The sequence below is a fragment of the Cydia fagiglandana genome, chromosome 3, assembly GCF_963556715.1.
Source record: "Cydia fagiglandana chromosome 3, ilCydFagi1.1, whole genome shotgun sequence".
NCBI classification, from domain to species: domain Eukaryota; kingdom Metazoa; phylum Arthropoda; class Insecta; order Lepidoptera; family Tortricidae; genus Cydia; species Cydia fagiglandana.
Genome location: NC_085934.1, coordinates 16,706,487 through 16,723,989, shown reverse-complemented (window position 1 = coordinate 16,723,989; position 17,503 = coordinate 16,706,487). Strand labels below are relative to the sequence as shown.

At 37.8% G+C, this 17,503-nt stretch overlaps 1 protein-coding gene across 1 annotated transcript in view; it reads right to left on the bottom strand.

Moving 5' to 3' along the window:
- Positions 1-214: 214 nt before the first annotated feature.
- The window catches only part of LOC134680293 (protein rolling stone-like), a 28,932-nt gene continuing 11,643 nt past the window's right edge, over positions 215-17,503 (bottom strand). The window contains exons 3-5 of the mRNA XM_063539401.1: positions 7,404-7,514; positions 5,461-5,656; positions 215-3,508 (exon numbers count right to left, since the gene is read on the bottom strand). Of these exons, the coding sequence (XP_063395471.1) occupies positions 3,313-3,508; positions 5,461-5,656; positions 7,404-7,514 (503 nt within the window). The 3' untranslated portion in view covers positions 215-3,312. The remainder of the gene's footprint in view (positions 3,509-5,460; positions 5,657-7,403; positions 7,515-17,503) is intronic.

Here is a 17,503-nt window from a genome sequence, read left to right as displayed (position 1 = left end):
AGGTTACATTTTATCAAACACATGTATTGAAATTCACGATGACGCTCAGATTGTCAAATCTAACCTAATCTAAAGTATGATATCACGAACCAGAGCACGCGTCATCGTGAATGAAACGATTGGTGTTTTTTATTGATAGAGAACCAACATTCATTTTTATTTAAATTAGTAACAACTGGTAACCCTTAAATTAGAAGAAATTAAATTCTAAAAGTTCAAAAAATTTTTTTATTTGTGTAGTATTTAAAAAAATACTACCTATAATTTAATTTATACAAAAAATTGCCTTAATTACAGTCGCAAAATAAATAAATGGTAATTGAGCTCACATTACATTATAAAACTTATAACAAATTATTATAAAAATCGCATAATTATACATGAGAATGAGACCACATGGTTTGCAAAACATGAAACCTTCGGTCCCATTCTATTTTTAAATTAAAGTTCATATTTGTTTAGTAGTAGTGCTTGCAATTTCCATTCACTCATCATTTGTTCCATTCAACTTAATATAAATTGCGTGACCTATACTTATCCAAAACAAAGTATGAAACTATGAAGCAATCATCTTTTAAAATTTACCGCACTTCTATTTAATCCGATGATACTTTTGCTGCATTTGAGTGCAATGGACAAACTTAGCTGACAGCTTTTAATCGCCAGCAAAAGTTTAAAATCACAGTAGGCTTTAATAATTCTATCACAGTCTTTAGTGTCCATGCCCATGTCCTAAACCTAATAATTATTTTAACATAGACAAGAGAATACGAACACTTTTCAATATTTTCGCGTCTTAATCCTTTGTCTATGTTCAATTGTTCATATTGTTTATAATTATCCATTGCCTATGAACGTAGCGTATAATATACACTTTTAATTTAATTACTAGCTGTTGCCCGCGACTTCGTCCGCGTAGAATCTTATCTTCAACATTTTACATCTTAGGACCTATAATATTCCAAGCAATGTTGAAATTAAGTACTTTTCTTTTTTAGCAAGTTGTATGAAGTTTTAAGTCAAGTGGATTTTGATGTTGGTTGCTGAAATTACTTTTTTTGTATTCTCATAATAGGTACCTATGCCCTTATACAAAGATTCAAGTTCGGCACTCACAAAATATCTGATTTTCATACAAACTTTCAACCCCTTTCTCACCACCTTGGGGGATGACTTTCAAAAATGCTTGGATTAGATTTCATGTTTTTTAATTTAATACCTTTTTTTGCAAAAAGTTCAAGTTCCTAGCTTAAAATTAAATTTACACCCCAAGACGAACTTTCATCCCCTTTTTAACCCCCTTAGGGCTTGAATTTCCAAAAACGTTGCAATTACTTTTTTTGTAATCGGCTAATATGTCTTTCTAAGAAGTTTCAAAGCATTAGTAATGGATTCAAACTTTGAAACCCATTTTAACCCTGTTACCCCGATGAATTTTACAAAACGCTGAAATTACTTTTATTGTCTTTTAATAATATCCCCAAATACAAAGATTCAAGTCCCGCGTTCGAAAAAATGTTTGATATCCATACAAACTTTCAACCCCTTTTTCACTACCTTAGGGGATGAATTTTCAAAAACGCTGAAATAGTTTTCTTGTATTTTAATTTAAAACGTTTTTACAAAGTTTCAAGTTCCTTGCTTAAAATAAAATTTGCACCCACAGACGAACTTTCATCCCCTTTTTAACCCCCTTAGGGGTTGAAATTGCAAAACAATGCAATTACTTTTTTCGTAATCGGCTATTATGCCTTTCTAAGAAGTTTCAAAACCATTTGTAATGGATTCAAGCTTTCAACTCCTTTTTAACCCTGTTAGGGGATGAATTTTACAAAACGCTGAAATTACTTTTCCTGTCTTCTAATAATATCCCTAAATACAAAGATTCAAGTCCCGCGCTCGAAAAATTTTTTGATATCCATACAAACTTTCAACCCCTTTTTCACCGCCTTGGGGGATAAATTTTCTAAAACGCTGAAATTAGTTTTCTTGTTTTTGAATTTGATACGTTTTTACAAAGTTTCAAGTTCCTAGCTTAAAATAAAATATGCACCTGAAGACGAACTTTCCTCCCCTTTTTAACCCCCTTGGGGTTGAATTTCCAAAAACGTTGCAATCACTTTTTTTTTCTTATCGGCTATTATGCCTTTCTAAGAAGTTTGAAAGCATTTGTAATGGATTAAAATTTTCAACCCCTTTTTAACCCTGTTCGGGGATGAATTTTACAAAACGCTGAAATTACTTTTCCTGTCTTCTAATAATATCCCTAAATACAAAGATTCAAATCCACCACTCGGAAAAATTTTTGATATCCATACAAACTTTCAACCCCTTTTTCACCACCTCAGGGGATGAATTTTCAAAAACGCTGAAATCAGTTTTCTTGTATTTTAATAATATATCTTTTTACGAAGTTTCAAATTCCTAGCTTAAAAGAAAACTTTAACCCCATACTAACTTTCATTCCCTTTTTAACCCCCTTAGGGGTTGAATTTCTCAAAATCGCTTCTTATCTCTTGTACACTTTATAAGTGCAATCTGGTGTGCAAATTTCAACTTTCTGACTTTTGTAGTTTCGGCTCTGCGTTGATGAATCAGTCAGTCAGTCAGTCAGTCAGTCAGGACACTTGCATTTATATATATAGATTATATATCATAAACTGATACTATAACATATGATAAGAGTCCAGGGGATTAACTACATTAGTCAATTCTACGACATACTACGTGTATGGCAAAATGTATGTACACAATAACATAACTTTTGAATACAACAAATGGAAAATTAGTTAAGAAGTTAGTGGATAATTAGTTGTAATTAATTGGCCTATTTTAAAAACAACAGATGATAACAGTTACCTAAACAAGAAACAATTTAATAACAAATCTAAAAATATATTCTTATTGTTTTTCCCTGGACCCTTCATTTACTTTAGCTTCGTTAGCACATGCAAGTTTTTTAAAGTAAAGACCGCCTGTAGTAAATTTAACTAAATACCTAAGTCTAACCTAACTAAACCATCAGGCGTTGATAATAACGAATAGGTAAGGCGCTGTAGTTTGGCATTGGCGGACATCGGGGTCGAACATAACGAGGAAAAATACGTACACCTTTAGGAATACAAGTCCATGACACATTGACGGCCGGCAGGCCCTTATTTAGGTATAAATAGTGTTCTAAGTCTAAGTAAAGCACATATTAGCACGACAAGCACCAATGCTTATTTGATCTGCAAATCTACACGTCAGTTTAAACACGTATTCAAGTCACACTTAGCATCACATGGTTCTTCACTTTTTCGCATTTAAATTTCAAGCCTTGAATCCATCATTATATACTCCTGTAGAATCTCTTATGTACTTTCGCGAGATTACGTCACGTAGTGAAGCAATCCCAACAGTAAGGATATGCATCAGAGCCAGGAACAGTGCAGTCAACGTGACCACCACCATCGTTTGGTTCGGCTTCGACCAGTCGATCACGGGGTAAATAAAAGGGTTACCCCATCTGAAAGAACGATAAACATAAAATCACTAATTGAATAAAACTTTGTGACAATTTGTCACTTGGCTTTTTGTTCAAACCTTAAAACTATTAATGGATGGTAAAAATATCCGTCAATTGCAATAACTCAAGAACACTTATCTTCTTTTGCAATAGTCATCTTCACTTATGAAACTACGTTCATAATAGACGAAAAGACATTGAATGTGACACATTATTAATTCGGACCCGCAGTCTAGGGTCATTGGCAACTATTTTATTCGTTATTGACATTTAATTGTAAATAAAAGTAATAGAAGTAATTCGATGTCTATGGAACACTTTTCAGACAAATCGTATTTATTTGAACCATGTACCATTTACCTGCTACGTGGGGTTGAGTTGACTAGAGTTTTAAAAGGATGTATTTATAGTTTGACAAATTAATAATTATTTATTTGGTTACACTATATTATTACGATAGCATGCGTCGCATTACGATGTATTTTGTCTTCATAAGTTCTCAGTACCATTACGAGTATGTCCATTTAGGATATCTATAATATTATCTATCTTTGATTTTTAATTCGTTCTAACATATATCCTACCGATAAGTTTGACAATTTTGTGGAAAATGCGACTTAAACAGGTAACTTCAAAATCTACTTGTCTAGTTCTATAGATGTATGATGACGGCCATTAGCATTATAATGCATAAATGAACATGATGATGTGAATGCAAAATAATAAACATTTACATGACAAAACCTTCCCATGCATTATCGTTGCGAAACGTCGGTAAACGGTTCTAGCACCTTATCGCCAAGGAGGTCCTCTGATTTATTCGTTCTTAAACAAAACCAAGGTTTATTTTGATAGTCCACTATTAGTTTTACGCTTGATTAAGTGGTACCCACTTCATCGTCATCTAAACGGAATTATTATCATCAGCTGATTAGCGTGATTAATCATCATCATCTCAGCCATAAGACGTCCACTGCTGAACATAGGCCTCCCCCTTGGACCTCCATTCGTACCGGTTGGAAGCGATCCACATCCAGCGTCTTCCGGCGGCCTTAACTAGGTCGTCCGTCCATCTTGTGGGTGGACGTCCTACGCTGCGCTTGCAAGTCCGTAGTCTCCACTCGAGCACTTTTCGACCACTTAGCGTGATTACTCCATATGAATACACTCTAATAATCAAGCAGCAATGCAGCTCTCTGCTTAAAATACAATAAATTGCTAATTGCTATGAGAAGTCATCTTTTCAGTCGAGTCTATCACGAATTAATTATAACTAGCCCGATGAAAAATACAATTTTTTACGGTGACATGGATCAACAATTTTATGTTGTTATTCTGTCCCGTCAGCCAGAGGAAAATAATAGCTCAGTTTAATAAAAGAAAATAATCATGGTCTACTAATATGTTTAGTATGTAGATGGCCTGTTATGGAAAGGACTATGGAAATAACGGCGAGGAATTAGTACCTACTTATAATGCACGTTTTCTTAATTCCAATTATTGCCTGACCAGTAATATATGATCATTGTCAAGGAGGGCGCTGTTATTCTCATGTATAGGGTGACAGTTCAGTATAGTATGAAAAAATTAGTTCCAGAGAAATTCCGCAACATGGCGCATGACCATATATTCCCGGTCAGGCTTTACATGAAACTAGGTTTATAAGTGAGCCAGAAGCACGTAATGACAACGCGTGAAAAAGTTTATTCACCCGATTATTCCCTAACGCAATCTTCAATTTTCAATTTTAATTTCAAATTTATTTATTTTAAATATTAAGTTGCTAGAGTCGGACCAAAAAAAAGTCTGCAGCGGATTTGATAGCCCACGCAGTGCAAGTGTCATTTATACGACATAATTTCATAGAAGTTTGACGTTTACAATAACACTTTCACTGCGTGGGCTATCAAATCCGCTGCAGACTATTCTTGGTCTGACTCTATGATACTTACGGGTCCAAGCCACCAGCCGTGTAATATCCAACAGAGAACAGCAGATATGCCAGTGCGAAGTACAGGGGTTGCATGATGTGCACCAGCCGCGAGGGGTGCGCCGACGCGACCAGCTCCACGAGCATCACCACCGAGTTGACGCCGTGCAGCATCACGTCCAGCACTGGGTTCGGGGCGTAGTTCACCATTCTTCCAGCTGTGGACACCATAGGATCCATTCTTATCTTATTGTTTTCGGGGGCCCATGCGGATACACTTCGACTCATAGGGATCTTTTGTGCAATACCCCCTAGAGAAGATCCGTGAACTACTCAAGAGCTTTTCTATAGGATCCATTACAACTACGTGGCTGATGTCCTCACGTGCCCTCAAGGTGCGTGGAGGTTCACCTCGATGATCGGCTACGTCAGCCATCTTCGGGCGCACGAGCGCCACACTAATAGGAGTCGCAGTGGTCGCCATCGGAAGGATCAAATCAAGGTACAGTTAGTAGGTAATTGTTTAGATACAGCTCATAAAACCATCCATCTAATAAAATGGAGTTCAACTGACTTGGAAAGCATTAAATTTGAATCTTGATCAATTATTGGAGGTTCACCTCGAAGATCGGCTACGTCAGCCATCTTTGGGCGCACGAGCGCCACACTAATAGGAGTCGCAGTGGTCGCCATCGGGAGGATCAAATCAAGGTACAGTTAGTACGTAATTGTTTAGATACAGCTCATAAAACCATCCATCTAATAAAATGGAGTTCAACTGACTTGGAAAGCATTAAATTTGAATCTTGATCAATTATAATTAAAAAGTAGATACATATTTATTAAAACTTTATGTCGATACTTGTAGTGTTAATAAAAAGTGCGTGATTACACTGATTACAAAGTACTTAATAAAGGTAAATTTGGTTTGTTTGTCATGCTTTGCCGTTGGTATTTTTATTGAATCTTGTATTGTGTCAAAGAGAATAGATAGTATAGAGGAGTCCTGTCATAGTAAATTTATTAGTCACAGTAAATTTACTGCACACGAGTAAAACTCAAAATAAAAACGTATAAAATTATCAAAAAAAATTATATATGGATAAATGATTTTATTATTTTTATATCATTTTGATCCATGTTCATTCACTGACATCTATGTGTTAAATTGTTAAATATGAAACGGTGTCGTCACGCCATCTAACCGAGCATAGGCCAAAGATGTGTGCGCCATCTATCCGAGAATAACTTTTTCTTGATTTCCGAGGCACGTTTTTTCCTTAGACTTTATTCATCGTATACGAAGTTATATAGGTATGTCTTTGATTGTGTTATCTGTACCTATCTTGTCTTCGACATAAAAACCAATGAATCATAATTTAAAAGAAAGAAAGAATACAATGCTCACAAACTTTTTTGAGACCACTAACGACCTTCTTTAACCACAAGCCAAAAAATGAATATGAAATCCTTTTTTTTTTCAAAATAGGTAGGTACCTACTTCGTACTACAGACACGTATTTATTTACATACAATGAAAGTTTTATTTGATTATTTTCCTTCATTTGAAAGCAACCGTTCACGGAATAAACTCTGGCAAATAACCCTTGAAGTACTTACCAAATTTAATATAAAGAGTTTTTAAACATACAGTAAAAAATATAATTTAATATTCTACCAATTTAGACTACAGGTCTGGCATGGGTCTGGCCTAGTGGGTAAGTAGTGACACTGCCTATGAGGCTGATGGTCCTGGGTTCGAATCCCGGTAAGGGCATTGGTTTGAATGATGAGCACAGATATTTGTTCCTGAGTTATGCATGTTTTTTGTCTTTAAGTATTTATTTTGTATATTATATGTATCGTTGTCTGAGTACCCACAACAGAAGCCTTCTTGAGCTTACTGTGGGACAGTCAATGTGTGTAAGAAGGTCCCTTATAATATTAATATTTATTTATTCTTACATGTTTTTAGAACGCCCCAGTAGAATATAGTGATGAGGAATGCGACAGGAATGGTGATGTTGTACAGGACCCAGTAAGTCTTGACATACCACGGCAGACCAAACGTTGCATCTGAAATTTTAAAACACACGGTCACTTCTTAAATTTTTAGATTAAATTAATGCAATAAATGGTCATGTAAAAATAAGTCTTGTAATTATAGAATTAAATTAACAATGGCTAAGGGTAACATTCCATTTCTGACCGCAGCTGCACTACTGGTACTGAACGCGTCGGTGTTATTGTCAATTTCCATAGTAAAATGAACAGTGGTGCAGCTGTCGTTAGAAATGGACAGTCACCTTAAGAAGTATTATACAGGGTGCTTCCTGTAACAGGAGCAATAAATTAAACTAAAGGCTGTACTCCTCAAACTGACCAACATTTGTTCAGCAACTTTTAAAAATTATGAATCCTTTAGACTTCCTCTAATCTTTTTCATACAAAATAAATATTGCCTTCAATGTACGCTGACATCAGTGTGTTTCACGTTACTTGTCACGCTTTTAACATATCAAATTTGCAAGACATTGCGTCTTAGAATAAACTTTAAAGTGTAATAAAAATCAAACCATGAGTTATTTTCAAAAGTTGCTGAACAAATGTTGGTCAGTTTGAGGAGTACAGCCTACAGTTTAATTTATTGCTCCTGTTACAGAAAACACACTGTATTTCTAGCTTGGCCGGATATTATAGCACTAATCAGAAGAACTAATTATGGAAATATGCCATGGTCTCATAAAAACCATAAAAACGTCAAAGGTTAGCCAACCGGTTTTAACTAACCTTTGACGTTTTTATGTTTTTTTTATTAGAACCTTTTAAATTAGGTTTTCATGTGAGTCAAAGTAACCAACCATCCATTGGGTCAAAATAACCCGAGTTTACGGTATCTTGGATAAGTAGGTATACAATAGTGCGAGTAGAATATAATATGGGAATTCCTGTACCTAATGGCGATATACCTACTTATAACCGAAATGCAATGAGTACCTAATATTAGAGAGTCAATCGCGTGAAACATAATCTGCCTGCAGTAGTTTAAACGCATTTCTAATAATAAGTATAACTAGATGTTTTACAAGATTGATCTTATAGAAACATACTACAAAACCATACTACATGTAACTAGAAAGAAGCACAAACCATAATGAGATAATGACAATTGGACACCTACGAATACAAAAATCGAATTATAATGTCAGCATTTCATAACGAGTTGAATCTAGCACACGTCACAGCACAGTTAAGACTGTCACAACCGTGACATTTGTATCTACACAAAGGTCTTTGTGTCAGTTAGATTAATCGTGTATGGCAAGGGAAGACCCAAATAGTCGAAGAGCTCGTGCAAGTGGCACAAGGCCCTGTATTCTCAACACTTACCGAGCATAAGCGAGGGCTCCAACCGAGAGAACCAGTATAACTGTACTCCGTATTTCGTTATGTGTGATCGGGGATCTATCTTATAATGGTTAAACATCTGTTACACGCTCATTTGCCGTCTGTATGCGGTATGAACAAGAGCCAAGGGCGCAAGACGCGGGACGTGCTTGACTCCTGCGTTGAGATCCTTAATATAGATTAGATACGTATATCTAAGCATATCAGATACGTTAGAGACGTATTTTTTAATTATTTGAGATACCGAAGCCAGAAACATACGCGTTTAAAACATTCACTAATGATAACAATAAGACTTACATAATGACTATTTTTCAGATTTTTTTTTAAATTCATGTGGTCAATTTTGTGTTCATGTGAGGAGCAAAAAAAATATTTACTTAATTATTTTTATTATATAACTGCATAAAAGCCCTAAATAAAAGATTTCCCTATTATTTCCTTTTTATAATTTAACGCATCTAAAAATTCTGAGGACTATCATGTGCGCACAGCGTGGAAGTGCGCACATGTTATCCCTCTCCCTAAAACTTCCAATCCGATCTCTTTTTCACAATATCGCCCTATTTCCGTTCTCCCTGTCCTGTCTAAAATTATAGAACATCATGTCAACCGTCAACTCCTTTCCCACCTTAATAGGAATTCCCTACTTAATCCCTTCCAATCTGGATTCCGCCCTGGGCATAGCACTGTGACCGCTCTAGTTAAAGTCACCGACGACATTCGTCTTAATATTGAAAATAGAAAACTTACCATCCTGGTTCTTCTCGACTTTAGTAGCGCGTTTATAATAATAATAATAATAACGGCCTCTACGTGTTGGATCCATATCCCCACGCACGCCTTATAAATGACCGGGCTCGAAAGACCCGAGAGTTTTAAAACGGAGATACAAATAATAATAATAATAATAAGCCCGCAGGGCAGCTTGTGGCGAGCTGTTGGGGAGTAACGACCCCACGGACCCGAGTGCTCCCGAGAGTCGGTCAGGGTCTCCGTCTCCGGCGTGTCTTCGTCGGTCGGAGTGGACCCCAAGGAGACCCGCAGGACTCTCAGCTCTGGCTTGCCTTCATTGGCCGTCCAGAGAGGAGTCGCTAGAGCTATATGCTCCAGGGGTGGAAGTGAAAGATGCATAAGACGCGAGTTGGCACAGTGGCTGGTAACAGCCACTGGGTAGAAAGCGGCGCACACCTCTCGACACCCCTGAGCCGCCTACACCAGTGTTGCTCCTGGTCGTCTTTGCGACGACAGTTTCAGGGGCCCACCTAGTTAGTGGCAAGTCACCGCCTGCCTCGATAACGTGTAGAAGCATTGTTATGGCAGGTGTCCGGACCTCTCTGCAATAGCCCAATCTTTTGACCAGCCAAACTTCAACACCATAACCGGCACTCTTCTCCACTGTATTTACAATAGCTCCTATGCCAGCTGGGACCGATTTACGGGTATCTATTTGTACCCGTGGATGGGTTCTAGCTGGTGTATTACATAACATCAAACTTGTCTTAAAGGGCCTCTGTGCTGTTGGCTTCGGCCCCACGCATGCCTCCCAAAGGTCCGGGACCCCATGGTCCCGAGATATGGAAAGACATACAAATAATAATAATAAAGCCCGCAGGGCAGCTTGTGGCGAGCTGTTGGGGAGTAACGACCCCACGGACCCGAGTGCTCCCGAGAGTCGGTCAGGGTCTCCATCTCCGGCGTGTCTTCGTCGGCCGGAGTGGACCCCAAGGGGACCCGCAGGACTCTCAGCTCTGGCTTGCCTTAATTGGCCGTCCAGAGAGGAGTCGTTAGAGCTATATGCTCCAGGGGTGGAAGTGAAAGATGCATAAGACGCGAGTTGGCACAGTGGCTGTTAACAGCCACTGGGTAGAAAGCGGCGCACACCTCTCGACACCCCTGAGCCGCTCACACCGATGTTGCTCCTGGTCGTCTTTACGACGGCAGTTTCAGGGGCCCATCTAGTAAGCGGCGAGTCACCGCCTGCCTCGATGACGGTGTTTACATTGTTATGGCAGGTGTCCGGACCTCTTTTACAATAGCCCAGTCTCATTGTCCACCCAAACATCAATCCATAAACCGGTATACTGTTCACTTCTTCTACAATAGTCCCAATGCCTGCTGCGACCGGTTCACGGGTGTCTATTGTTGCGCCTGTGAACGGGTTCCAGCAGGCGTTCTACATGACATTAAAACTCTCCAAAGGGCCTCTACGTGTTGGATCTATATCCCCACGCAAGCCTATCAAAAGACCGGGATTTATAGGCCCGTGAAGTCCAAAAAGGAGAAACAATAATAATAAAATACTTTATTGCACACTACAAAACAAAAGATACAGAAAAAACATTGGAGTTTAACGGTGTAGGTAACAACAGGCGGACTTATCGCTAAACAGCGATCTCTTCCAGACAACCTTCAGATAGCGAAACGGCGAACATACTGAGCGTACGGGTGGTGCAATAATAAAAATAGCAAATATAATAAAATACATAAACTACAACTATACAGTAAAACATACACTACACAAATTACTACATACATTATATATAACTAATACCTATAAATGTCAAGGTAGCCATAACAACCGTGGGTTTCAGGGAGAGCACGAAAGGATTAGGACTTAGACAAATAATGTTCCTTTAGACGAGTTTTAAATATAGAGAGCGATTTTGCACGTCTAATATCGACGGGCAGAGCATTCCACAACCGAACTGCGCGAAAACTAAACGAATTGTTGTAGACTTTTGAAGAAGAAGGAGGGGGGAAAAGTAGAAAATTTTGAGAGCACCTGACAGAGTTAAGAAATTTAAAACGCACTTTGAGATAGCAGGGAGTGTTTGGGAGAAACAGTACGGAATAAAGAAGATGAAGAATATGAGAGTCGCGACGGAACCGGATAGGCAACCACTTGAGCTGCGTACGAAAGCTCGAGACGTGGTCAAATTTACGTAATCCGAAAATAAACCTAATGCAAACATTTTGAAGCCGCTCGAGTTTATTCAATTGTTCTTCTGTTAGGTCTAGGTAACTAATATCGGCATAGTCCAAAATGGGCAGTAGGAGAGACTGGGCAAGCGCAATTTTAGTGGCAAAAGGCAGAAAATTACGAACTCGTCGTAGGGAACCCACAGCAGCGAAGACCTTTCTGCTCACCTCATTGACCTGCGGTATCCATGAGAGCGTACGATCAAAGACTACGCCCAGGTTCTTAACCTGGGAAGAGAAAGGTATCAGTACCCCATCAAAAGAGACACCTGGTAAATTATCAAAATCTACTCTTGCTATGGTTCTTGGGCTACCAATTACGATAACTTGAGTTTTTGATGGATTCAACTTTAAACCATAAAAAGAGCTCCAGTTCGAAATGCGTTCCAAGTCAGTGTTAATGGTGTGAATAGCAGAAGGTAAATCATCAAGCTCGCTTTGTGAGTATATTTGTAGGTCATCAGCATAGAGATGGTAAGCAGAAAGGAGATTTGAAGTGATAGAATTGATAAAAATTGAAAAAAGGAGAGGGGACAGCACGCCACCCTGCGGAACGCCAGCCAGCGTGCTGCACCAAGGTGAACGAGAGTTATCAACTTTAACACGTTGCCGACGACCCACTAAATAACTATGAAACCACACAACAGCTTTAATACGGTGGTTTACAACGCGTTTAATACGGTGGACTCTGATATCTTACTTGGCATCCTTCATTCATTAAAATTTTCACACAATAGCCTATCTTGGTTCCACGAGTACCTGTTTGGAAGGCGCCAGCGTGTTTTGCTTGATGATAGGTTTTCTGATTGGTGCGAACTCTCCGCTGGCGTTCCTCAGGGGGGAGTGCTTTCACCTCTACTATTTTCTATTTTTATTAATGGTATCACAGACTCCCTTAGATCCTCTTACCATCTATATGCGGACGACCTACAGATCTATGCAGCGGCTGGCATTGATGATGTCTCCTCCCTAGTCAGTATGATAAATTACGATCTTGAATTGATTCGCAGCTGGGCGTGTAACTTCGGTTTAAAAATTAACGCACAGAAATCGCAAGCAATTGTTATTGGTAGCCCTTATTATATTAGCAAGCTCTCAGAAGTGGTGGTACCCGACATTCTTTTTGATGGAACTCCCATCACGTTCTCCTCTACTGTTAGGAATTTGGGTATCACCATGGATGAGACGCTTTCTTGGTCTGCCCATATGGATGAAGTGAGTAAAAGGGTGTTTGCATCTCTCCACTCTTTAAGGCGTCTCCAGAACTTCCTCCCGGTTCACACCAAGCTGACTCTTGCGCGATCCCTCCTGATGCCACTTTTAGACTATGGTGACATTGCGTTCTTGGACCTGAGGGAGGAACTACTTGATAAGCTAGAGCGTCTGCAAAATGTATGTATCCGATATATCTTTGGGTTGCGGAAGTATGACCACATCTCCGACTTCCGTTCTCAGCTCCGTTGGCTTCCGATCCGTCGACGCAGGGACATACATATTCTGACGTTGCTTTTCAACGTTATGTTTAATCCGACGGCCCCTCGATATCTTTCTGAAAGATTTACATACCTGGCGGACGGTAGTGGTCATCGTTTGAGATCAAGTGCGAACCTGACTCTAGCTGTACCGTGTAACAAGACCCGGTCGTACTCTAAGTCATTTACAGTGCGCGCTGTACAGTTGTGGAACAAGTTGACGGTTTCCCTTAGACAGTCACCGTCGGTAGCTTCACTCAAGAAAAATTTGCATAAGTTATGGCTCTCCAATGACTTGTGTTCTGGTTGAGTACTAAGTATTTTTTTTTTTTTATTAAATTGTGATAGTGTATATATATTTATATTTATGTGTGTATCTTTATTAATATGTATTATATATGTGTATAATATGTAGGTATATATTATTATATTATAGGCTATAGGTTTTAATTATTTACTTGCGTAATAATTGAACCTTAGTTTACTTTTTTGTACATAGTGTTCGTTTGTCTATCATGTTTGTTTTAATTTACTCTCAATTGCTCAAAGGTTGACTGGAAGAGATCCCTTATAGGGATAAGTTCGCCTTTGTACATTATATATATTTTTTGTTCCATTGTAATTTAACCTGTCTTATGTACAATAAAGTGTTTACATACATACATACATACTATTAACTGAAAAAATTGTTTTTACGTGTCAGACGCGCCCGCCCATAGCAAAGTATTGGATTGTGAACGTGGTGTATCTCGTACTACTCGTATTTGATCTGTGTCCTTACATCATAAGAATACATTATGGCTGTGCGTAAACAATAAACAAACATACCGCAGATTGATATCTGGTGGTTTTTATGGTGTTTGTGAAGCGTTTTGCGAATTACATAAAGTATTTTGTTATCTGGGTGATTCATGTATTGTTTCAATGCCAGAATTCGAGAATCTGACAGCATACTTACTTATATTTTACACTTTTTATGTCTGTATGCAGTGCCTACGCATTATGTACATAATATATTTAATTGTTTAAGATACGAGTAGGTACAATTGACCGTAGTTATGCAGAAAACGACCAACTCAATTTTTTTATCAATGCAGAAAGCGACCAAAGCCACTGAGTTAGGGTGTAAATCACTTTGACAAAAATAAAAAGTTGGTCGCTTTCTACAGAACTACGGTCAATTGGCAACCTGTGAATTTTGTGAACGATGTTAATCATAAATGACATATCATGAATTAAAAGGGGCCCACAGATTATCAGTTCGCCGGACGATACTCAGTCAGCTGTTCGGAACTGTCGCCATTTGCGTTTAACTGACAGGCTGCTATCGTCCGACGAACTGGTAGTCTGTGGGCCCCTTCAGGTTTATTAGAGGTAATAAACCTTCCAACTACTTATTCAAGGACAAAGTAAATTATTGATATGAAATATTCTGTCCATATAATTTATTATGTCCAATACACAAACAATATATTCAAGACTTAGTTTATCAGTCTCAGACTATAACAATGAGAATTATCATTGATTAATTACAGAATCAGAAATAGATTACTATTAGTATTATTAGCACATGATTACTTAATTAGGTAGTGGTTGATTTACTAAGCTGGTATGAATGAATTTAATTAATGTATGATGCATGTCATAATGAGAAATTACAAATTATATACAAGCCTCTGCCCGCGACTTCCCGCCAACTTTCAACCCCATTTTTTCCCATATATTTTTCTATATATATAGGTATGTTCCAAATTTCAAGGTGTGTGCCTTATGATCAGAGCTCGGATAGGGTGAGCTATTTGCCTTATATATGACATAAGACATGTCAAATTATAAGGCAAATAGCTCACCCTATCCGAGCTCTGCTTATGATATGACATTATGTATTGTACATACCTAATGAAACTAATATATGGATGTAAATACAAATGTATGTACATAACAAGCTGGCATGTAGGTACACACTGATACGTATGCGTACCATTTAATATCCTTCGTACCAACTTTGGTAAATCAATATATGTATAGAAAATAAGTAAAAATATCGTACCAATAAGATAGTTAAAATAAGCATACGCCGAAACCGTGACGGAGAAGCCCGTAGCAAGGACAATTAATAGGAAGGCCCAGTGCGTCACATATAAGAACCAAAAGCCGATGCTACCCAATGTCAATGACATTGTGGTGACCAACACAGCCAAGGAAAAGAGGAAGAGGAAACAGCGAAGAAAGAGCAGCGGCAACGCTGACCGACTGTTTTGCCAGCAGCTCACGTAGAAATCTGTAGGCGACGTGTGGCCTAAACCAAACATTCGCCAATGACATTGACTTGTCAAATGTTTGATGATCATTGTCACGAATCACACTTTTGATGTTTGCGATTTAAACTGTCACTTAACGAATGATAATATTTTAACCACTTGTCTGCGTAGTAGGTAACTTATAACTTAACTAAATAAGGATTCTAACGGAATTTTCAGTCATATTTTTAGACAACAATTTTTATGCTCTACAGATCGAGACATCACAATCGAGGATTTTAAACACTTTGAACCCGCGATTTTTGACCCACACACACTTATGAATCGTTATGCTTCGCGGCGGACGATCGGAGAGATTAATATAGGATTAATCTTAATTTTATCGGAATACATGACTGATTTTCGATACAATCAGTGTTGTACTAAACAGACAATGGTCAGGTGCAGTGAAGCATGAACTGCCTCGATCTGCGACATTCTTTAACTGCAGTTGCTTGGTTAACAAGGTCTTGCGATAATTTTGACACCTCTTTATTTAGGTAATTGGCTTAAAAAAGATTGCATTTGGTTTATGGTCTTTGTTACTTTATTAGTAGGAGCAATAGTATAAAACAGCAGCAGTAAAGGCGATCCTGTTCATGTATCCTTACATGAACAGGATCGTTTTCCAATAAAATGTTGATGATGATGAATGATAATGAATGCTAGACATATAGGTACCAATAAATAGGGCTAGTAGCCTCCTCACACAGCGCATAAGCATTGCAATTCAGCGAGGTAACTGCCAGCGTCTACGGCATCTTGCCGAGGGGTGATTTTTTAAATTGTAGTTTAGGTTTAGGGATGTTTTATTTTTATTAATTTAGAATAGTTACTTTTAGGTTATAAGTTTTTATACAATACTTTATATTTATTTACTAAATGTTTCAATAGTTTTAGTTTTAGCTTTAGTCTTTAAGTAGGCCTCACTGAAAATCAGCGTCACGTTGTGTGTCCTAGGATACACAACGTGACAATAAGCTGAGTGAGGACTTTTTGGCACAAATATTTATGTAATTGAATTTTAGTTTTGTGTTATTAGTTATTATTATTTGTGCTAATAAACATCTCTTATTCTTATTCTTATTCAATAAATATTATATTTAAATACATATTTCAAACGTTGTGATTTCACCGATTATAGCATAGTACCTACTGTAAAATAGGTAAGTAAACATGCATAACTAAGTCAGACATCAGAGAACCTAATAACTAGTTATATACAAAAATATAATTTAGGTACTTATTATCACGTTTATGACGATGCCAGCAATATTACATTTCATGTCTACTAAGTACTAACGATATGTAACAAACCCTCCTAATTTCTACTCAAATTTAAAATTTAATATCGTCGTTTATTTTGTACTAAACTAGTGAATTAAGTGAGTAGGTCAACGGTACAAAATATCCTTCAAATGTGAATACATAGATACAACGGATACCACTAAAGGGCTAAATCGGACAGTTGTTCGATTAAAATACTAGTTGACTTTGGCCATAAAACTCCTACCTAAGCAGGGAATTCGTTTTGCAATCCTTCTGCGGGCCAATCGAAACGGATCCTTAACCTAGGCGGCGCGGCGACAGGTAAATAATAAAGTCTCGCATTCTCCTTGTAAAATTTATTTCCTCGCTATTGTTGATGATGGCAAAAGCGAGGTCTCAGATAATATTTTAGAGTACAATGTGGCCTTATATTTTAACACCATAACGTCCATAACGCAACCTTACCAATTAACTCTGAGTGTTGCTGCTTTATTACCGACTTCAAAAAAGGAGGTAACATCCGGAATTTCATCGAGTAATATCATCAATTTTGCATTATTTCGACTTTTCTTGTAAGAGCGCTCTTAATTTGCCGGTTTTATTTTTGTACCTACTTGTGTTACCTCAGACCTCC